Genomic DNA, 23,863 nt, shown 5'->3' on the forward strand with positions numbered 1-23,863 from the left:
TATAATCTTTTTAGAAAAATTTAATAATTTTAAATTTCAACAATGTTATAGTCTTATTTTAATATTGTAATTGTCATCTCAAGAATATATAATTATTTAATTCTACTTTAAGAATTATACTTTATAATTATTTCTTTCTACTTTAAGAAAATTATAATCTTTGATTTACAAATATTATTTTCTATCCAACATTGTTTCTTTTCCATTCAAAAAAATTAAATCTTAAATCATAAGAATATATTTTTCTTGATTGAACTATATAAAATGGCTTCATTCAAGTAAGCAATTATTCAAGCAATTATATTTTTCTTTAATTAATACAATATAATCTCATTTCAAGATTTTCATGATAAAAATTAATATATTTTTAAAACAATATCCTTTTTTTCTGTGTGTGTATATAAAATCATTATCACACATTTTTACTTAATTCAGAGGTCGATTATAATGGACTAACTCGTAATTAATACAATCATAAGACGATTTGATTGAAATAAACTGCTAACTATTTTTATACTACATTAATAAGTAGCTTAAAAAAATAAAAAAATATCTTCATTTGCGCATATGTGATACATGAAGGAAAATACGCGAGATCGTAAAATTAAATAAATTTGAGATCAGAGTCGAATTTTCTCCTCAGCAATAACACGATTCGTCGGACTTTTTATCGTTGCATAAAACTTTGTACGATCGAACAGCCGGAAATAGCAACAATGCAGATGCGTGACGTTACGAGGGTCGTGCGCGAGTTTAATGGATACTTGCGTGTATTACGCGAGTGTTTCTTTGCATCTAAAAAGAATATAACGAGAGACGGGTACTCCTTAAATCTTATAATACATCGTATACCGTATATGCACGTACGTATACGTATGCGCTATTTTTTTCTCTCGTAAAAAGGTTTTCCAACTTCGATTTGCCGAAGGAAATATTTTAAATGTAGAATAACAGTAGCATAATCGCGCTTTTAACACTAGATTGCCGATAATTTTTTAACGAGCGATCAATTAAAAGGAATGACAAATGATATCTATATATGTATCTGTAAAGAATGAAGGTAATTTAGCATCAAAATGGAATTTTCTAGAAGCAAATACGTGTAAGTCACGCCCTAGTGTCCTACATGCCAAGTCGCGATCCATATTTAGTTCAAACATAAACGTGTTTTTTTTCAAATTATGTTGCTGCTTTCTAGATACGGTGCACGCGACCACAAAGTTCTAAAAGCATGTTTACGATCGTGAGCTTTCACAGTGCACGCTGACCACGACTTTTGATACGCTTTTACCATATTAATAATAATATATGTATAGCCTCAACTCTCTGGAATAAAGATAACATATGAATAATACATCAAATGTTTTGTAAACCTAATTATCTTGAAATATTATACTAAAAATTTATATTATTCTTCTATATTATTCTTTATTTATATTATTATAATTATTACAATCATCTTAATTATTATAATTATTACATTAAAAATAATTAAACTTTAAAATATATTTGATTGATCAGATTGATTTAAATTAATTAGACAGATAGAAAGCCTTTGTATGTGAGAACGGAAAAGCTTCCTTTTTTTCTCATTAATGATGGCATTTCTGTATCCGACAAGTACATTACACCAGATATAGTATAAATGATATAAATGCTTTTTACATTCCGACATTCGTATTTACATATTAATGTAATTTAAAAAACGAGTCCCATGCATTTTTAATTACAGACGAAATTATTCTCAAGAGAGCTGATAACATTAAGCATTCTACAAGAATAAATACCCAATGGCACGTTCGCATCACAGAAAGGTAGGATACGAATGATAAAAATGTCCGATGCGCGTGAGCAGTATGTACAGCGTATAGGATAGTGTCAAAAATATCGAAAGCATCCATTGTCACGAATGACACGTTGTTGTTCTGCATTCGCACGTATTATGTCAAACTCCACCCTACTCTTTCTCCCTCACTCCGTCTCTATGTATTATTCTCACCTTCCAACAATGCAACGTGCGCGATCCCACACGTGCGCAGAGAGAGTATATCGCGTTGGGTAACATTTTATTGGACACGAACGACATTTCGCTTCCGTCAATTATTTCCAGTATCAATGGACTTGGCTGTAATATCACGGACCGCCATTAAGCGAACACGAATTCGCCTCTCGCGAATTTTGCTCGCGGCTCTCAATTTTGTGCGAATTTCCAACATACGCAAGCGTTGCACACAACGTCGACCCCTAATCGCTATCGAATTAAAAATCGCAAGTAGCCGCAATGATGAACGAGCTCGCCGATTAAGCCGGAACGACGTGATAAGTGGAGTTAACAGCGCGCTCGCGCTCGTGCACCATTTGTTAAGCTTATCGCGGCCCATAACGCACAATTCGAAGCAACACGCATCTTTATCTTGCTTCTTTCTTGCACGATAATTCGCAGATACGACAAAGCCGCGAGCGGCTTATACTTACATGCGTGTCCGCTAGTCGTTCCGTCAAAACTCTCGTACAGTTTTTAATTTATCGCGTGTAGAGCCTCAAAAATGTTTTCACGTCGTGTAAGAAGTTTCGTGCGACCCTACGCGATGGCGATTTCGTTATTCCGTCGGTTATTTTTCTTTCAGACTTTATTCCGGCTTTGCCCCGGGCAGCGCGAGTTTCGTTCGTTCGCGCGTCTCGCATTTAGAATATAAAATCTAAGCCGTAGGGAGAGAGAAAGGCTGTTAGATATCGATCCTTTGGCTGTCGCGTTGTATTCTAGCCTGTCGCATCGCGGTAAATATTACATGCACTGGGAATGGTAGACGCGTCTGCCGTTGTAGCGTTTCGTATTTCGGTATATGTACCTTTCGCGTCGATATAAATGGCGATTACTTTCGCGAGCTATTCATTTTCATATAGTTCGCGCAAATGGACCCTCTCACATCTTTCATACTGCACTATCGAACGCGGCCGTTACCTGGCATGAAAACTGAGTTTGAGTTACTGACAGAAATCACGGAATCTTTATTGATCTCATCCAGTTACGTTCGAGAGATTAGAATAGGTCAAAGAAGCGGATTTTAATTTCCCTTTGTTCATTGAATCGAAACGCTTTATTCTACCGGATACAATTTTGCGTTAGGTGCTCGTGATTCGAATGTCGCTGTTTTGCCGAGGAGGAGGAGTCGTACTAGCAAAATATGCAGAAGCTATTCTCGGTCGCTCGGAAGTGAAAAATATCGAGGGAGCGAACCTTATCATTCTATAGGCGAAAAATCGCATAATTTTATTTGGATCATACTCGTCAAGGAAAATAATTTACACTCTACGTAACATCGTCGCTGCTGATGGCTTTCGTTAAATCGATATCGGGAAATTTGATAATCTCTTCGCGTTATACACGACTTGGGAACGATACGTCGTTACGCGATAGTTTTACCGGGTCCGCGTGCGAAAACAAATTTAAAATATATGAGTCATAAAATGTCTCTTGGCGTGAGCAAAAAAAAATCCATTCAAATTGCCGATTGGTACTCTGGCGGATATTTCATCGAGATTTTGTCGTAGCGGATTGCTAGCTACGGTTAATTTACGGCTTCAAACTGAATCCCGCTAACATATGAACCAGCCGCTGGATGCTGGATTTCGAGAGTTTACCGATATGGCCGCGATATGTACAACTGTGTATGTCTAATTGCATAACGTCGCATCGCACGAGATATACGTGTCACCTCTCGGTACCTCTCCCAAGGGATCAATCGTCTAGATAGTGATCCCGAAGCAGCTCGTTAGCAAAGCGATCCATCTTACATATAGATCCAGCTTTCAAGATATTGTTTCACACCACGTCAACGAAACTTAACTTTTATAACACAGTTTAACGAAAAAAATTCAAAAAGAAATATAATTTATTTTTTGCAATTTTTGATGCAATATATAATTTTGGCCTCAAGTGATGCATCATAATTTTTAAAAAAATTAAGGCTAAAATTATTTTAACATTATTCACAACATCAGTTAACATCTACGGTAACAACTGCGGTAACATGCTAAAAAATTGTTTCGTTCAAAATTAAACATTTTGATTTAAAAAAAATTAAAGTCAATAGGATTATGATTTATTATAATTAAATATTATTATAAATACGTTACAATTAATTATTGTATGAACGCCGTATATTGTATTCGTTAATTTTAACATCGGATTTATATATTTACAATTTGGAAAACCAATACATGCAAAATTTTGCAAATATTCAAAAATATTTTAATTGAATATCTTTAATTGAATATCAATTTTAATATTTTAAAGTGATTTTGACGTAAAAATTGTAGTCAATCTTTTTTGAACAACTTGTAGAGAGAGCTTAAGCAAAAAATGAAAATTATTCAGTAGATAATCTGTATATTTAATATTTAATATATTTAATGTTTAATATTTAATTATTTAATTTACAACTTCTCCGCAATAAATTTAATATTTTATTACAAAAGTTTGATTGATTTTAATCTTTACAACAAATTCCTTCCTATAATATCTGCAGTAGTTGCGAGATGATTAAAATAGTCTTCTACAACTTTAAATTAAATTTATTAATACCGTAATACGATAGAAAATCCAGAATTGTATTTAGTATCAAAACTATTATAAGGATTTTTTTTTAAATTCTTCTCCTTTTTTCATGAGTTTAAAAATAAATTATTTTTCGTTGCAAACTGTGTAATTTGACGAGACATTTCGACAAATGCGACAATAGATTTCTACAGAGATACCTACAACTCTCGGCTATAATTTATTCTTGATCTCTAGCCGTGACACTTTCTAGTTGCTCTCTGTATTACGCTTGCTTATTTATCGATCACTCGAAGTTCGAATTGGCAAGTCGGAGAAGGTTTACGACTTCGTTTCGCCTCATACGAATCAAGCTCATATCTTCGGGAAACAGTATATCCACGAGCTCCGACGCCTGCAGCGTCTGCGACGGTCGTAAATGCACGTGCAACGTTCGGTACATGAACGCCAACGAAATCGGTTTACATGCGTCAGCGTGACTGATAATGCAATCTCCGTACGAGACTACGGAACCGCGCGCTCACGAAAGTGTAAATAAAATCTCGCGGTTTGTAAAAGTGACGTTGCGAATGTGTCTCACTCATGCCTGTCATGCTTTTCCATTTTACAAGGTCGAAGTTTCGTATATATGTATGTTCGTATATATTCGGATTGAAATGCGGTTACCCTGCACACATGCATACTCATACATATCTAAATGAGATTAGACGTGAGACATTTTAATGCCATTAGCTCGTAGCGCTTTATCTCGAACCGCTGCATGCATATGCAGCACCTATACGTGTATAAAGTCTAATATGTCACGTAACCTCCTCGTGGATACCAGACATTGAGGTAAATTGACACAGCTTTGCCTGACAAGCCGTTAAGATTATTATGCAATTTCTGCACGTTTAATATTTTGCTCGGTCGAAACGCATCTGTCATATCAATTTTTCTCTCTCTTTCGTATTAAAAATCTTGTCTATATCCAGATATTCTTCTAAAACTAGTCTCTCTAAACGTTATCACATGTGTATGCGATAATAAAATATTTTAAATTTTATTTTTATAAATCACGGGATTAAGCGGATTATGAAATTAATTGAAATAAATAATTTGTATGTATAAAATTTTCGAAGAGAAACAAATTATTTGATACAAAAAATAAAAGCGGGAGTATATAAAAAAAAGATATATAGTGCATTAAATTGTTAAACTTCATACACACATCATACTTCATATGTGCATCATATTTGAAAAGGCAGTTGTACAACGGGTATCATGGCTTATGATGATCCCTGTCACGTGCTTGAACACGCATACGTCGTACGCATGTCGGATGCTGCACGAATGTCATCTGCTGTCATTCTGTGAACGTCGAATAAATCATTGCTGACGAGAGATATCCTCTGTTTGGTCGACGGCCGAATCTCTTGCTTTGAAAGCTTAAAACTTGCCGATTCAATGCCGCGTATATACACACACATTGCAATAAACTATAGAGAGTGACATTTTATTAAACCATCCAGAAATAACAGAAACTAAAGTAACTCGAAGAAAATAACGTCAAAAATAGAAATATCAAAGTTTTACTCTCTAAGACATCATCAATTATAAATTTTCTTACAAGGCTAAATTAAATTTTCAAAAATGATTCGAAAACTTTTGCAAATAGATTGAAGAAATATTGAAGTAACCAACTATACAACTGTTTGCTCAAAAAATATAAACACGTAAACTCATAAATTAAAGGTCATTTTTCTAATGCATCTTGTATGGTTTACATATCCAATCGTAAACGCTAATTCTACTTTTATAATTAAATACTGCTATGTACATTTAATAATATTAATACATATGAACGCGACAAAATAGTTTATATCGAAGAACATAAGCATAATTGCATTATTCCGTGTACGCGTCACGTACAAACAATCGATCGGATAATTAGTTCGATCGGTCGCCGATCGCCGATTACTATGTAACAATGCATGTGAAGTTGAAACAGAATAACGTAGAATCTGAAATCGCGAGAACACACTATTGTGTCGCTTATGTACATACTTAGGTATGTAGATTGCGCACCTCGACACGTGCCATTAATGGCTGATGGCTCCGAAACTCTCTCTCACGCCATTTTCCATCCTTCCACTCTGCAATGAAAGGTCAACTCCTCCAACGACCTGACATCGCGAACCTTGTCGCGATAACAATTTGTATATTACGTAAATCGCGCGTATAGCGTTTTCCTCTCGACCTACCCTCGGTTTCATCACGCGAGTTGGCACTTTGCGCGGCAAATGACGGCTTATGATTTTTCATTCCCGCGTGATCAATTCGTCATGTACATCAGCCGGTGTTCTTCCGCTCGAAAACGTTATTTCGCAACGGCAAATATTCGCAAAGCATTCAACTTATCTTGAACCGAATGCATCAAAGCACAGGATACATCTCTGTTGCGAGCGCGTTCCGATTACGCTTATCTTTGCGGTCGCCCCTTTGTTTTCACGAATTGTATGCATAACATGCTAACTCGGATACAGGAAATAATAGCCTCGAGCTCACCATTACGTCAATGCTTTGGCGTCCCTCATGCTTTGGCGTCCGACGCAAACATTCCTTGACGTGCGGACGACTTGTTGTCGGCCGAATCAGCGTGCGCTCGCACGTCGCGCCGATTCATGATCGATGGATGCACTGTTCCTCTTTGCGAATACGTCACGCTTCCGTGCGGACGACCGGAAATGGAACTCGGGATGAACGCTATTTCGATCGAATTCGCCCGCCAGTCACATTGAACGATTACGCTCCTACGAAACGCGCGCGTTACGTTTGTGCACTCTTTCCCGGAAATCGATTATCCCAGGTTTCGATCGGGGGAATTCCGATCAAGAAGCCTTCACCATCGTTAATCGTTTACGATGCCGAGTTGATTACGAATATCGCGACGCGTACGTGTATCTCATATCGGTGCGAAAAGATTTCTTTTTTTTCTTTCGAGAAAAGAACCCCGTTGCACTTGTGAATTACAAACGACGTCAACGGGAGGAGCATTTAAGTCTCGCGCGATTGACCGGAAGTACTTTTTTAATTCCGGACTTAATGTCGGACGACGACGAAACGTGACGAAGCCACGAAAGCAAGAAAGGGGGCTGCAAGCTTGGCACAGCCAAGGCCGAGGGTGCGATGCGCACGACTCTCCAGCGGCAGTTGACGCGACACTAGAGAAAATCCGAGTCCGCGCTTGCCGCCACAGGACTCCGGACGCCTGCGCTCTCGGTTCTCGCCGCCACGAGCCACAGGATTTCCCATAAACAGCGTGTGTCCGCGACACACGCTGGTATTTCCGAAAGACGAATGCACCGTCGAAAGTTTCTCACACGCTTCATCCCTTCATTCGAGGAGACGAGGCAACGAATTATTCCCATCGCTGATCGAAAGTGTTTACTCGCTTCGGAACAAACATTTTCGGAGCACATGCAGTCGCCGGACAAAAATATTCTTACATACACTTACATTACTTGTTACGTAACTGGAAATTTATTTGTACTTGGATCGATAGCTCGCAGCAGCGTAGAACAGTGGATCGATGATGATATTCATATGTATATGAAGTTAATGCACTCCCGCGATTTCTATTACGAAAGATTATCGAGTTCTTTACCACGACAATAAAGGTAGATGCGCCTTGCCACGTATAATGGAATCATAACATTATTCTAGATGAAGCAGCTTCGCGCTGTCGAGCGAAAATCAAGTGAGATAGATCAGGTCTGATCCACGAATTCACCAATCGTTATCAGGATTATAATCACTATCAAATTATAATAAATATAATCATTATTTCTGTAAATATCTATAAATATCATATCTGGCGAATCGAAAGTTTACGTCGGCGAGTACATATCGCGGAATGATTATACGAACGTTTCGCATAGCCAATAAAAAGAACTTCCGCTTTAATTCGATATAACGTCGCAACCCATTAAACTTGGCCGTTCTTCATCATTTTATCGCCAAGAAACCTCGTGGGTACATTGGTCGCGCCGGCGAGCGGCTTCGAATACCACTAAATAATGTCGCTACGTGAACACAATAATTGAATTCGTTCGATTCACTGCCACATACTGTAAAAAATATATATTTTGCACGATCTTCTATAAATGTTTATTGAATACAATTTATTTTTTACATGATCTATAATTTGCGATAGAAGTTCAAAATAAAAATTTATTTCCATTTTTACGAATTGGTTATTCTGACATATATTTCATATATGTGTATTTTAATTTCTCATGTTATTTGCATAAAACACGGCACAAAAATATAAATATAAATATAAAATATAAATATAAATATTAAAATATGAATATTGAAATTATAAGTAAAATTATAAATATAATTTTGCGTTTCAAATTTTATTTTAAATAATATAAATTATTTAAAATATGAAATACATATTTTACTTTCAAATACATATTTTTATTTTTATAAAATATATAGAAAATATATAGAAAGGTAAAGTATTTGCAGGAATAAGATGTGTAATGATTTTTTAAAATATAATTATATATATATATATATATATATATATATATATATTTTTTGTATACAATATGTATAAATTGGATTAATATGATTAAATTGGAAATTAAAAAATGAAATACTTTCTATTGCATGCAAATAAAAAAATGTACTATTCACGAATGTGACATGACTTATTTCAAGAGCCAGAGACTTTCTTCTCTTCGCGCTTTCTCCCCCGGCTGACTGTTCTAAAGTTTATTACGCAGCGTAATTCCTTTTTCTTTTCATGACAAAGTTCGTCTGACGTAACGCGGAATGATGGTCTCGTTTAAGTTTGCAAAGCGCTACGCCACACAATGGTTTTAATCGTAGAATTAGCTTTTCTGACGACCGCGCATTTAACAAAGATTGAGACGACGACCGAATGACTGGGATGAAGATAAAACAATTATTTTCCTTGACAGTGAATATAAATCGTATTATTAATTGTAGAAATAAAAATGGTAAAAATACATTTGAACAAAAACATGACAGTAGTACTTTGCTCATTTTGTTAGCGTCCTAATGAATATGCACGGTGAAGGAAAAATTTTCACGAAGAAGAAACGAGATGTAATGATGACATTTGAAAAATGAGCGAAATGATATTCCTATGGAAATGCTCTTATATATCTATTTGCATCAGAAGCGTTTCTCCATCATCAATTATAACTAAAGAGCAGAAATTCCAATATTTCTTTACTCATCCAATACACATCTTAATGCCAAACTATCTTGAGATTTGAAATCTCTTTTCCGTTCTTGACGTAAATTATTATTTACTATCCGGAGATATTTGTTACATAAGAAGTTTACATAATTATTACATACAAAGTAATGTAAATGTTCTAGAAAAAGTTGTGAGAAAAAAAATTAGCAATTATTTTATAAATAATTCATTTATCGAATCTCAATAGAAACATTACGCAATAGTAAACGTAGACATGCGGATATTCGCATATGTCTACGTTTGCTATTGCGTAATGTTTTTTTATTGCGCGCATTATTATTCTCTGTTCGAACTAGCAACGCAAACAAAATTCTTTCCGAATGACACACAGTTTTCGAAACTTATGAGTAATTGAAAATCGTAAATAAGATTCCGACGACGAGATTACCCTGACGCGATTCCAGTTTTTCTCTCAGATGCTAAAGTAGGTAAAGCAACGACACGCGAATACGCCGTTTTTTCACCGCAAAATTAAGGATTCGGTAGACGTTCGAGCAGATGATCTTTAACTTCGAGTACAATCTCCAGAATACGCGACTTATACGCGGGTACTGCTTCGCATTGATGTCGCACGATTTCCCCTCGCTTGTTACTGTAGAAGGCCTGCTCGAGTTTGTCGACTTCGTCAAAATATTGCATGGTTATCGAGTCAGACATCAGCATTACCTGCAGATTGAGCGCTGCGTAAACAAGCGCTATGTTTCGCGCCTCCGCGAAACTTTCGCAAAACGCCGTCCACGGTAGGTGTTTGTCAATGTCGAGGCCTTCTTGCGCCAGATTTTGTGCGAGCGAATCGTGATACAGTTTGGCAAAAGTATCGAAATAATGATCTCTGGTGGTTCGATTGGTGGTGAGATATATACAGCACGCAAAATCGATCGCTGGTGGACAATAGCAGAGAAATTGCCAGTCTATAATATAACAGCCGTTCGTGTTCCCGTCCGGATCATGACGGAACATCATATTATTCGTCCAAATGTCGCGGTGACAAATGACGTTTCTATGTCTGTCGGACGGCGCCAATAATCGCGAAATGTTTTGCGACCACATGGTGAAGCGGTATTTAATGTCATTTTTAGTATCATTGTCGAAATTCTCGATGCAATCGACCATCGTGTAAAAGCCCAAGGTACTGGAGAAGAGGATCCTCTTCGATATTTCGTCTCCATCAGCGAAGAGAACCTCGTTCAGCAAGTGTCCGTAAAGATCGAGGATGGTCCGGTTGTTCCCTTCAAGGCGAAGTTTCTCGTCCAATATCAGGGACCTCGAGTGGAACTTTGAAAGAGTTCTCAGTAACCAAACGCAGTGATCCTCGTCCAACGGTACGTACTTATTCGGCGTGACGTAGCCGTCTAACGACGCGTCTTCCAAGACGATGATAACATTCTGTTTGGAGAAATAGCACTCCACTGTCCATTTCGGAGGTTCGTCCACACCCATACGCCGTATTAGATCCGTATAAACGGCGATCTCTTTGTTGAATATATCGTAACGTTTCAGGAACTCGAACTGCGGATTATTGGGCGGCGGTGGTGTTTTGGCGAAGAACCGCAAACTCTGCGTCCCGTCTCCGTCCGTGTCGCATTTTGCCGTAATATGCAAACGATAATATTGGCCGAGGAAGCCTTTCGAGTCGCCGAGTTCCAATCTCCAGCTAACGAGTCGGAAGTTACTGCCGAGTTTACGCTCTAATATTTTGTTAACGTCACGATCAGTCAGGAGGGACGTTTCCCGATGATCCTGCAGCGAAATCGGCAACGCGGAGCACGTCTTGTCGACATTTATCGTAGCCATGTCGCGCTACATTAGATCGCGACGACGACGTTCGCGCTGAATTTATAGATACCGCGCGCTCGCAACAGAAGATACGATTGTTTCACACAAGCTTGGCGCGATTTTCATTCGCGTAAATATTTAACTTTTATTATCTTTAATATGATAAATGATCACAGATTGCAAATAGATGACTCAGCAAAGAGATGCAAGCTTTAAATATCTCGAAGCGAATTGATATAATTTATGACGCGCATCGTAAATCTATCTGATATACTTTAGCAATGTGACGAGGAAACGAATTTCATGATATATACTCCGTTTTCTGAGAGCAAAAAGAACCATGACAGAGAAAGAAAGGGAAAAAAGAAAGAGTCATGTATCGCGATATCGTGTCTGCGAACCGGAAATTTACTGCACCGTGCGGTCGGCTCGAGAAAAATGTTGCGGGATGAAGCTGGAATACTTGCGGCTTGCAGTATTTATCTTTGAGTATATATCTCGCGTTGGCGCGAGGTGAACTGTTGTTGCGGCAATTATCGGTTTGCGAATTTGACGGAAATAGAAAGCGAATCTAAAATCATCGGGATAGACACCGATCGTCGATCGAGCTCGCATCGAGTAACGAGCGCTAAATTATAGTCGTAGTTGGATGAAGCATCGGAAAATGGAACTTTGGATTCGGAACGTATATCGTTAATAATTAACCCGCGTGAAACCCGCGTGAAACCTGCTTGACCACTAATTAACATCAATAACGCGCCAACTAGATCGATGACGTTAGTTATGCTTATACTAGAGTATGTTACGTAACTAGTAAAGTAGAATCACTTGATAAAATTGCACGTTTACATTCGTTTTTATGTCGCGATCGCGACAGATACCACTTGCGTGATTGCGTCGAGAGACGCGAACGAAATGATATAATAATAAGCATAATCCCAAGCAGAGAAGCCGTTAAAGTCCGTCGGGTGCTATAAAACAATTCGAGAGAAACTTCGCGATCCCCTTGTAACCGCCAAAATTTATTCGCCTTCACTGCGCAAACGCATCTAACTTCTCGGGAGCAACTATTAATGGGGTCACACTCTATATAGCCCTTTCGGCTACGTTACTTTACGGTACCAAAGGTAATTCGATTAACTGTGTCCCGAAACCGGGAACGGAGACGAGCTCGCTAATATCACTGTATACGACGGAGTAATCAATTTAAAATTACCTAATAAGGTTTTTGCCACAATACTCATCTACTATAAAGTTGAAGCATTTTTCTCGATAAAGGCCAAAAAAACCAGCCTAATATTTAATAGTTTTTAGACATATATTTAATTAGTAAATATTAATTAGATTTTTCCAGCGGGGATTAAAAATTGTTACGAGTATGTGTTGAAAAGAATTTAAAGATCATCGTCTTGTTAAACCTTGCTAAAAAAAATTAAAGAAAATTTCTTCTAACAACGAGAAAATGTGTGTGCATAAATAAGTATAAATAAATAATAGAATAAATAAATAATAAGTAGCAAAAAGAAAAATTGCGAGGAGTTCGTAATTGCTAGTCATCACGCAGTGCCAGAACCAACGAGAACGTCGTTGATCTTTTTCTTTTTCCACGCGAACGAGGAGCGGCCACGTAGAGCCCGGCAAACGTGGAATTCTCATTAATTGACGCGGTACTAATTAGACTTTTAATTAACGAGTCGGAAATAAACAACGATTTGCGAACAGATGTCGCGTTTCTCGTATCTCTAATGATTTAACTACCGACAGCGGAAGAGAGTCATGTCGACCGCCTATTAAATGCATATAAATTTGCGCAAAGTCCTCAGTAACGATTAATAATTCGCGGAGAACCGTGACGTGTCACTCCGCGACTTTAATACTAAATGCAACGTACATAAGTTCTTTTTCGAACAACTGAAATTGTGATTATTCTCCGAATGCATTGTAACAATATGCACGGCTTTCGTGGAAAAAGAGTCTATCGCGAGACGCGATGCGGCTCTCCGTATTCGATTATAAATTTAAAGCTCGTGTCGCTTCCGATTATAGTTCCTCCGTCTGGATAAAGTCTCATCCTTCGCTATCGGTCTAATGATACAATCGTCTATTATTTATTCGATTGCGCGTCCTTCGCGTCACGTCTTCTATTATAGCAACGTAGCTCCGTTCCGTTCGAGAAATGCCTGCTTTATAAAATATGCAAAAACCATTTCGAACGATTGACCTACCACCCGATGTTAAGTGGTTACGTCTTCGGGGACATAATACTTTTGGCGTTTGAGTGTCGAACGGAGACGATTGTTCGTAACATCATGGGGCGCGACATAAATCCCCGGGTGTTATTCTCGCGAGACGTGTATATAAATATCGGTCGTAAAAAGAGAAAAAAAATTCCCTCTGACACAAACGTCGCTAGCTAAAGTCGGCACTTTCCGAGTCTTGAGTTTCAAGGATCTCGCGTGAAACTCGATGCCGAGTTGCAAGCTGAGGACGGAAATTTATACGTGTCTGTGTGCATATGCTCATCCTTCCTTCCTCTCTTTCTCTTTCCGTGGCATTTCCTTTTGAGTATTCGGAAGTAAAGCAATCCTGGGTATCAACCTTGCTTCCGCGAAGTGGCATAGAAGACGGCAGAGAAAATAGAAACATCTAGGGATGCGAGAGATGTCCGCGAATCGCTTTGAAAAATACGAAACAGAAATTTTTATCGAAGACGAGAAAAATGCATTAAAAAATGCCAATGCTATAAAAAGTAACTCAAGATGCGAAAATGTTATGCATTTGATCAAAAACGTTCCCGGTTATTTCTCAGATTATCTGTAATAATCGAAATGTTCGTAAATTTGAAGATTTTCTTTGCGTATACAATTATTAAAAATGTACCATGATAAAAAGAGATTGTTCGTGAATATAGTAGCTATATGCTAAGAATATCGAATTTAAACTAGTCGGTCGATATATAAGTCTTGAGAGTAACTTTATGTGATACTATCTACGTATCTACACTTCATCTTTATGTATGTAAGATGTTCTTTTCATTGATCTATCCGAGATATAAATCCTGATAGCGAACTATACGCTCAAATGTAATAGTAGAGAAAGCGAAAGCTCGAGACTGGAATATTGCATCGCGGAGGCTAAAAGTATTTTGCTCTAAAAAGAAGCTCTCTCGATATAGTAAAAGTCATTTACAACAGATCAGAGGATGAGTCGCATATAAAATCTCGCTGGATCTCAATTATAGTATTATCGAACTCTCCTTTTAAATTTGCTGGGAAATTGAGAAGCAACGAGAGCGAGTAAAATGATATAATATCAAAAAATTCTGAAGTCTCGATGGCACATATAAGTTAGTCGCTAGACAAAATAAGCCTTAAAGTTTACTCGAGTAGAGATATAAGGGGACACTTATCTGAGGAGAATATTTCTCTTATCTGATTTTTATCGTATACGAAGCACGAGATACACGATGTAATAACGTTATCTTATCTTATTGCAATATTAAATCGTTATAAAAATATATAAAAATAAAATAAGTGATAAAAAATTATGCGGCAATTAAATGGGAGATGAAATAATAATAATGGTAAAAATATGTAATAATAAATGAAATATACATTTCGTAAAATTAATAAATCTGTATGTGGCGTATTGAATAATGTAATGTAAAACATGCACAACATCTCTTTTCTTGTTGAGATGGAAAAATAGTGCGTGTACATTTTGTACCGCGACAAAAATAATTCATTAATCAAAAGCACCATGCGAGACTATAAATCTGGGGGAGCGTGGTTTACGACATATCATACTTTATCCGTTTCTGCTCCCGGACAAATCCTATATATTGTCAATATTGTTACACGCTTACCCAATGTTTGAAAACACAACATGACACATTAATATTAATTAGCAATTGCACTGGCATTTCCTGTCCATACGTCAAATGCTCATTTACCGTGTCGAAATATTTGTTCTAATTCTAGCTTAAAGCGTCAGTAAAAGTGCTAACGGTAGCATGCATCGCGTTTAAAAAATTCCTACAAAAGCGATGAAAACGAGAAAGAATAGCCGTATAGATTTTGCACGAAATTAATTCAATATTATCAATTTTATAACAATATTTGAATAAAAATAAAATGAAACATTTATAAAGCTTCTTTATAATGTATAGGTGCAAATTTTAATTATTGATTTTTCCCGTTCTGTTTAACTGTATTTTATATCGAAACAAAAATGTCGGACACGAAAATTTCGGACACGAAAATTTCGCTTCGGAAAGACTTCATAAGGTAATGATAAAAGACCTAGGGCGCGTTTCGTTTCATTCTATCAGGTGTTAGATCGGGAATTGTATTCCGGCTATAGAAGTCTCTGGTTTTGCTCGATCGAGCAAATCTCATGTCCGGATAATCGATTTGGATTCTATTCGGTCGACTGTACCAGTGATTAGCAGTCATCGGCACGGCGTGACGTTTGTTCTCCTCGTGTATCTCCGCCCAAATGAGACTTGGCTTGGTGCGATCGCATCGCGGTTTACTCGGATCGAAGGGAGTTACGTCGTGCAAACGATCGTACGCCGATCCCACGTCAGCGATTCTCCCCTCACGCTTGCGATTGTCAAAATACGTTGTCGCATATCGCTCGGTCCACGGTTCCGCCTTAAATTCATCGTCTCAACCATATGTATATATTCGTGCTTTGTGTTAATTTTATTTAATTAAAATCATCTTCAATATAATTAAAAATATAAATTTAATTTGTTTGAAATGTTTCTTTGCAGAAGAATTATTTCGAACATGATGGCAATAAGACTTGTACTTGCTGTATTATTTTTAACATAAATGTGGAATAATACATCTCCTTCAAATGTATTTCCTTTTACGATATATATAAAATTGTAAATATCACACTTTTACGTTACGATGCTGCATTATCTTCTACGAGAAATGTAATAATGGAAATTAGAGATTTGTACTCACCACACTTAAAAGTTTTTTCTCGTTTCGTATGTTAACCTCTCTCGCTCGCATCTGTATCCATGGCGTAACAAATTCGATGCGATGCATATTGGCCGATATTCGCTGGCGATTTGTCAAAACACACACTATTCTAAGACACTATTTACTTGTAAATAACTAATTTTATATGCGGTATAATGCGGTATAGTTTATAAAAAATAAACGCGAAACGAGAATGGACAAGCAATGCGAGAAGACGCGCGCGAATTATGCCGCGATTCAAAAGAAATGCCTCGAGTAACAGCCAGGAAACGCCATCTTACGAAACGAGCGGCAAATGCTCGGAATGTTGATCATTAGTTCAAAGAATTTATGTCGCATGGCGCTGTCGGTACACTCCTACGTGTAAAACGTGATATGCATCAATGCGAATACAATAAAGGTAACAAATATATATATATAATATTAATGTAAAATGAGAGAGAATAATTTATTATATTTTATTTTACTTTATCTCTCTACACATATATTCATATAGACACTCTACAGGATATCATCATTGTTTATTCATATTCAAATCTTATGCTTAGTTAAATTTGATAAGCGTCAGAGTTAATATTTTGAAACATACATGTTAATTACATTAATGTTTCATTTTTAATTAGTTCAAACAACATGAACGGCACGGTTTATTATCTGCTGTTTGTCAATTTAAATGCGTAAAGTTTGTACGTTTATATATTTTATAAAATCCGATACATAGACTGATAACTCTGAACTTTTTTATAGATTTTTTATACTCAATAAAAAATATCAATGCATCAAATATGATGCACAGTTGCGATAATAAAAGTTGTGCAATTATATAAAAATAACTATAGAATTTTCAATGCAATAAATTAATGTTTGATAAGAATAAAAGAAAATTCTATATTTTTTTTCAGCGCAATTAAAATTCAAAAAGCGCGAAAATTTAAAATCTATTAAAATGAAGATAAAGAAATTTTCTTAAAACATTATATATATATTTAATTTTATATTAGAAATCAATTCAATTGCGACTCATCAAATATGAAAAAATATGTTTTTAATCATAAAATATCATGTAATATTTAAGAGGTTTTAATTCAAAAATTTTATTTGAAGTACGTTGATTTTAAATATATTATGGAATTTCCACTTAGATTATAATTTACAATAAATGTAAATATTATTATTTTAAAAAATTCTCATTGAAATTCTCAAATTAAGAAAAAAAATATAGATAAAGACAAGAAAAAATTCTTAAAAATTCTTCTGTTTTTACTTTTAACATTTCTCTCACTTTTATTTCTCAAAAAAATGGTTATATAATTTCATATGATTCTTTCCTGTCTGAATGTAAAGTTTTACATCAGTTTATGATGTTGTTTCACGAGCAAGTCCTGCGATCCAATGTAGACACATATCGCATGTTCTAAACTCTTATCGCAAAAGGGCAGGTATACTCGTGAAGTGTACAATGCGCCTCGTTTTTCGCTCGTTCTCATTTCCGAGTAGAATAGTAACAACTATGGTTCACAGTAACGTCAACCTGTACTTATAAATCTCACACAGTCAGTTACTCATTTCATTTTTCTTTCTTTGTATAAAGTACTTTTTTTATAATTTTATTTTTAATTTAATTCTTTTGTGTGTTCTTTGTCTTTTCAAAGAATTTTATTAATTTCCACAAATTATACGCTTGCAAACTTTTTTTTGTGTACTTAATTTAAATGAAATACGCGTTTGAAAAATTACGAAAGAAAGGAAAAAACGAAACATCTGCAAAATGGTATATGAAATATTGAGGAATTTTTTTTTTCCTAGATACTCATGTAAAGATAGTGTTGGCGCTGCAGAAAATCGAACCAGCTTAGTCCGTTCTGCGCTCCCTTGAAAATATTCGCAGCTGGTGTCTCTCGCGATATTCTCCGACCGAATCGAATAAAAAGAGTGTCCTTCCGTCCTTGACGTATCCAAAAGATGAATAGCTCGTTGCATCGATGCACCATATACGGTTGCGTTTCCACGAAGCAATCGCTTGGCTTCCATGGAATGCTAAATAATTAACAAGTGTCATTATTTCTGCTGAAATAAAAATTTCTGCTCTTGATATCGGTACGTTGAGAGTTCGAAAACTCATTAGCCTAATCAAGAACAGAAAATAATTGCATTAAAAAAAAAGATTATTTTTTTCTTATTAAAATAACTAGTTGACAAGAAATGTAAGTTTAAAGGTAGTTTTTATTTTTAAAAAAGAAGGCGGAGAAAGAGAGAAAAATCTAACAATTTAAGCTTTTATAGCTCAATCATATTCCATATCTTCTTTCCCGGCAAGTAATAGGAATGATCCCCTTATTAAATAGAAATATAGCGCGCCATTTTTATTAATTTTTTTTTATATCCTTCGTTATTTCATTAACAAGAAATCTATATGGTAGACACGGAGAATATAGTGCACGACAATCTACGTAACAGAATTGAATTTCCAAGTAAATTGTATTTTGCGGAGCTGTTAAAGCGACGCTCTGAAAAAAAATGCAATAACGTTAACGACGAAAATCGATCTCGTAAAGTCTGGGAGCGTCTCTTGCTACAGTAAAAACTACAACTACAGAAGCCTCGATTAAAACGCATTTGCTTAATTTGCGTGTACGTCGACTGTTCTTTTTGTCACGTTCGTTACGTCGTCGACGTGTATCGAGACGAAGTAAATCTAGTCAGACCAAATTGAACGCTTGCGTTGCGGTTAATTATGTAACGAAATTAGTTAGAATTGGAATTGCCGATAGAATTTCTGACCCATTCACAAGTCAGGTTCTATCGTTAGCCAATTCTTGATTTAAAGTTGATTTGTAATATTTTTTTCTCAAAACTAATATTTCACATGTGCGAAACTATGTTAAAACCAAATAACATTCGAAAGGAATTCTTCAGATAGCATCTCGCTTTTTAGAATAGCTACTCATACATAGCAAAATTGATGAAAAAAATCCTCTGTAAAATCGCTTCCTACTTTAACCGAATTCGATTCGGATAAAGCGTAGGAAAGAGAACGGGTCGGCTGTTTTACGTCGGCAAATCTTTCGCGTTTATCCCTAGCCACTAGAAGAGGAGCCCGATCGAGGAATCGCTGCGCAAATCGCGCGATATCCTCCAAAAAATCTCGATCGAGACGATTTTAAACGCGAAGAGAACAAAGATATATTATACGTTTTCACGAAAAACTCGTATTCTAGATACGCGAGTAAAATCCCCGTGTTACCGTAATTCTCCGAAAAATATGCTCCGATCTAATTCCGAGATAACAAAGATCGCGAAGGGGACTCGATAAGCTTTGAAAGGGGAAAAGTCCGCCGTTTCGTCGGACGGATCGGTCGAAAGAATTGTTCGCGTTGAAAGGCAAAGGTGACTGAGTTAAAGCGTACATACAGAGTTCATACGACACACGAGCTTAATCAGGTTCGACTAGTTGGCAGGTGCGAGCATCGCAGGAAGGAGCGACGAGCTCCTGGCCTCTCCAAGAAACTACATGGTTTTGCTACCCGGTGCGACAAGTCTGGACCGATGTGTAGCGAAATGTTGCTCCGCGATGGCTCTTCGCTTTATATATCTGGGGATAGCTTTGTCTCCCCTTTAATAAGCAAGAAAACTTTTTTAATAAACAGGACGCTTTTCGCTGTCCGTAATTTTCTCACTGGACGTTTGTCCATCCAACATTCCATCGTACGATTCTGCTGCGCGCGCGTCCGCCATTTTCCTGTTTATTAAACTCGTTAAATCAATGTCCGAGCTTGAATCTTGGTCTTTCGGGCCGACGCCTCTCGTGAAAAATTCCGGCGACACCCGACATATTCCCGGTTCGCGTAAGTAAACTAATCTTTTACTGTTATGTCAGACACGACAAGCATTTTTGCCGCGTCTATGCCATGACTGCGCCTATATTTACCGTGGCTCACGTTCCAGGGAGGCGTCTCTCTTTCTCTCATCTCTTTCTCTCTCTTTTTCTTTCATGGAAAGTAGGGACCCCGCGGAATAAGCGCATAGAACTCGAATCCTCGTTACGACCGGCCTCTACACGACCGGCGTCGAATCTCCGAAGCGTTCGTGTTAATGGCAACGTGTCTCTCCGGTATACCGTTAAAGCCACCGCGATGCCCACTGAACCTAATTAATGGCGCGTTCGCGTTGCGCCGGATACACCACCACTACGTCTAGAAGTTGACCGGCCATTGAGGATGACGCTCTCGAGACGCTCGCGCTCGCGCTCGCGCGCACGCACGTGCTACCGCTCAACATCCGTCTTACTGGCTGTCACGCTATTACCCACCGCACTTCAACTACTTAGTAGATAGGCACGGCTGCGTGAATAGATAGACGGCAGACAGCCGGCACGTGCGAGAGCCCGTATCATATTCACGCTCGTGTATGTACACACGTATAATTATCTCTCCCCCTTTCTTACGCGAAGAACCGAGATCTCGCTTCCGGATAATCGCGTTGCAGTCCGCGACGTTCCTTTACTCGAGCGGCGCTCGATGCCTACGTAACTCAGAGACCTTACGCGCCGATCGTTCGATCGACTTGCAAATAACACGGAATAACGTGTAACCGCCTGTAGTCTCTCACGTCGATTCCGCACTCGGGATATAAGATTAAGTATCTCCGTGTACTCATACTTAATCACGGGATGGTACATCGTAGCACTCATCGGTCCCGCTCAAGTAATGATTTATGTTTCCCACGCGCGGATACAGGATGTAGCAAAAGTTGCTTATTATCCTCATGAAATCGGAGCAATGTATAAAAGAAAGTCGGCCAAAATCGACGTACTATTCCGCCTTTCAACCTTTAACTTGGATATTTTATCGTGATTGTTTAATATTGTTTTAAACTGTTAAGCAAATAATTTTTTTAGAAGCGAATTAAAGTCGTGAAATCGATAGATCGATCACAATAAATCGCAATAAAAAAAAATAAAGGAATGTTGTCACACTTCTTCATTTCTTTCTACATGTTAAAAAAAAATATTTTAATTAGGAAGAATACTTTCAAGGACTTTCGATATCTAATCTGATTTAACGCATAAAGCGATAAAAAACGAATATACAAACTGGACTTCTGTTGAGTAAACTAATTAAGCGGACCATGTTAGGAAGCTCCGGTAAACTATCGCCATTTATCGCTGAGAAGAGTGTGCACGTTTTGGTAGCTTTCTCCCGCGCAAAAAGTACAAACATGTAGAGATCTGCGATAAACGTGCTGTTGACTCTATCCAAAATACGCGCCGTGAATCTCTCGAGTACTAATTCATTTAGCACTCTGTACAAAGAACAAGGTTCTACTTGGGAGACGGTAGTCGACCCAGGAGTCTGGCACGCATAATTGTTGGTGTACGTGCACCGGAATGGCTCCTCTCGTAATGTCGAGATAACCGCGTTCTGAAGGAAACGCGGTGTCAAGGGTCCGGGTCGAGGCGTGGCACCGGCTTGTTCCGTGTAAGTCCGTGTTATAGAGAAGCCGTTGCCTCGTCTCCTCGAGGAGACGAGGCCTTCTCTCCCTCGTCTTTTCTTTCGCGCGGCTACAGCTCGCGTGACGACGATACAACAACGACAATCGTCGGAGTCACTCACAGTTGATGCTTAGTTAAGTAATGGGCGACGCGAAGCGGAGTCGCGAGCTGAACAAATAATAGGCCAGCACTCGACGTGATGGCAGCGGCCATCGATTCGTCGTCCTTTTCCTCCCTGTCCTCTTAGGTAACGGGCTACCTCGTCTCGGGACGGCTAATTCAGCTCTGCCTCGGAAATGGAGGATGCGTTTTACCCACTCGAGCCAAGTCGCGGAGTACGTGTCCGCTGAATAATACCCCATACGGAATAGTGATCTTGTGTACAGCCAAGATATCTTTCTCTCTCTCTCTCTCTCTCTCTTTCTCTTCCTTTTTTTCCTTCTCTCTTCTACATCCCCGTAATACACGTCGAGAAACTGCGGAAGCCAGTTTGTCCCAGGTAGCATGCAGCATTGCATTGGATGAAAAGAAGCGCAGAATCGACGGTTCTCCCGTGGTTAACTGAAATTTGCTTCTCGTCGATGATTGCGTTTCTGTAGTAACGCATCGTGTTTTAATGATGCTTTCCTAACGTAAATTATAACAAGATGCGAGGGAATGTCCAAGAAAGTAGACACGAAACAGGTCCTTAAATACAACTCGCGTTCTTTCTCTCGTCGATATCTGTTAATAATAATCATGAATTATTGTCATCTTTGTAGATAGCGACATCGCTCGTAAATATCTTGATATTTACGCATCGCAAATTACTTGATATTTAAACCGTAGATGCATGTTAAACGTCAACGAATGCACATTAATTATACGTGACATAATTATCGTTTGAGTTTATTTATAGATGGAAGTGGGGAAGTAGCAATTACAAATTGTAAGACAAAATTGCTATCTTACGCGTAGGAACGCGCTCAATTTACTGCACGTCGTTCTACATATAGCCTTGCCAATTGCGTAGCATGCGTATCATGCTTAACGTCCGGCTGTTCCTAAATCCTGATTTTGATTGAAAGACTATGTAACGGGTACAACGTACATCAATCTCGCTTGATTCGAGACACATGTATATCTTCGAAATTACTGCATCGGCTTACTAAGTTACTTGCACATAATATCAAGTAGATTTTAAGTTGCAATCGTCCGACTTTTCTCATTTCCTTTATTAAATTTCTCTATTGATAGAAATACACTTTGAAGATTAAAAAAAAAATTTTTAAATACATAAAAGTAAAAAATTAATTTTTGTAAGACAAGAACAGAAGTACGCTTCTCCTCACGATTTATTTTGACATATATATTTATCGCGATAATAATTACTATCGTCTCTTGGCTTGATTCGGGAGCTTCGGGAAGGCACGACCTTGAATCTTTCGAACAATTTCGGTCTCCTTTCGTTCCCTCTCTTTTTGTTTCTCTCGCTTTCTATCCGCCTTCACTTCTCTTCTCGGAGCCTCGTTGATCTGCACCAATAATCGCAATATCCGTAATATGCGCGATATGACGTGTATCGCCGTATTCCGTCGGTTTCACCTAGAAACTAGCTAAAGAGCCTCTGAAATGAATTCAACTCGCGTGCAAACTCATGTCAGCGTCCGACATGATTTGAATGGGTCCTGTGGGTACTAATGACATTATTACCCTCTCTCGTAACACGTGAAATATTTATACCTAACGTACTTTATTGATTTTCTGCAAGAGCCATTAATTGA

General features: G+C 37.6%; 3 protein-coding genes across 8 annotated transcripts in view; 1 reads left to right on the forward strand and 2 right to left on the reverse strand.

Moving 5' to 3' along the window:
• LOC105250399 (suppressor of lurcher protein 1) overlaps positions 1–8,378 on the reverse strand; it is a 265,289-nt gene extending 256,911 nt beyond the window's left edge. Inside the window, exon 1 of the mRNA XM_011256469.3 lies at positions 7,106–8,378. Coding sequence (XP_011254771.2) covers positions 7,106–7,108 — 3 coding nt within the window. The 5' untranslated portion in view covers positions 7,109–8,378. The remainder of the gene's footprint in view (positions 1–7,105) is intronic.
• Positions 1–23,863, forward strand: part of LOC105250397 — a 236,962-nt gene that overhangs the window by 185,800 nt on the left and 27,299 nt on the right. The gene's annotated exons all lie outside the window — the stretch shown is intronic.
• Positions 9,176–11,666, reverse strand: LOC105250398. The gene has a single exon (XM_011256468.3). It carries the CDS (start codon positions 11,628–11,630, stop codon positions 10,308–10,310), a length of 1,323 nt encoding a protein of 440 aa, XP_011254770.1. The 5' UTR covers positions 11,631–11,666; the 3' UTR covers positions 9,176–10,307.

This window comes from Camponotus floridanus, unplaced genomic scaffold (assembly GCF_003227725.1).
Source record: "Camponotus floridanus strain SB8 unplaced genomic scaffold, Cflo_v7.5 scaffold1, whole genome shotgun sequence".
Lineage (NCBI taxonomy): Eukaryota > Metazoa > Arthropoda > Insecta > Hymenoptera > Formicidae > Camponotus > Camponotus floridanus.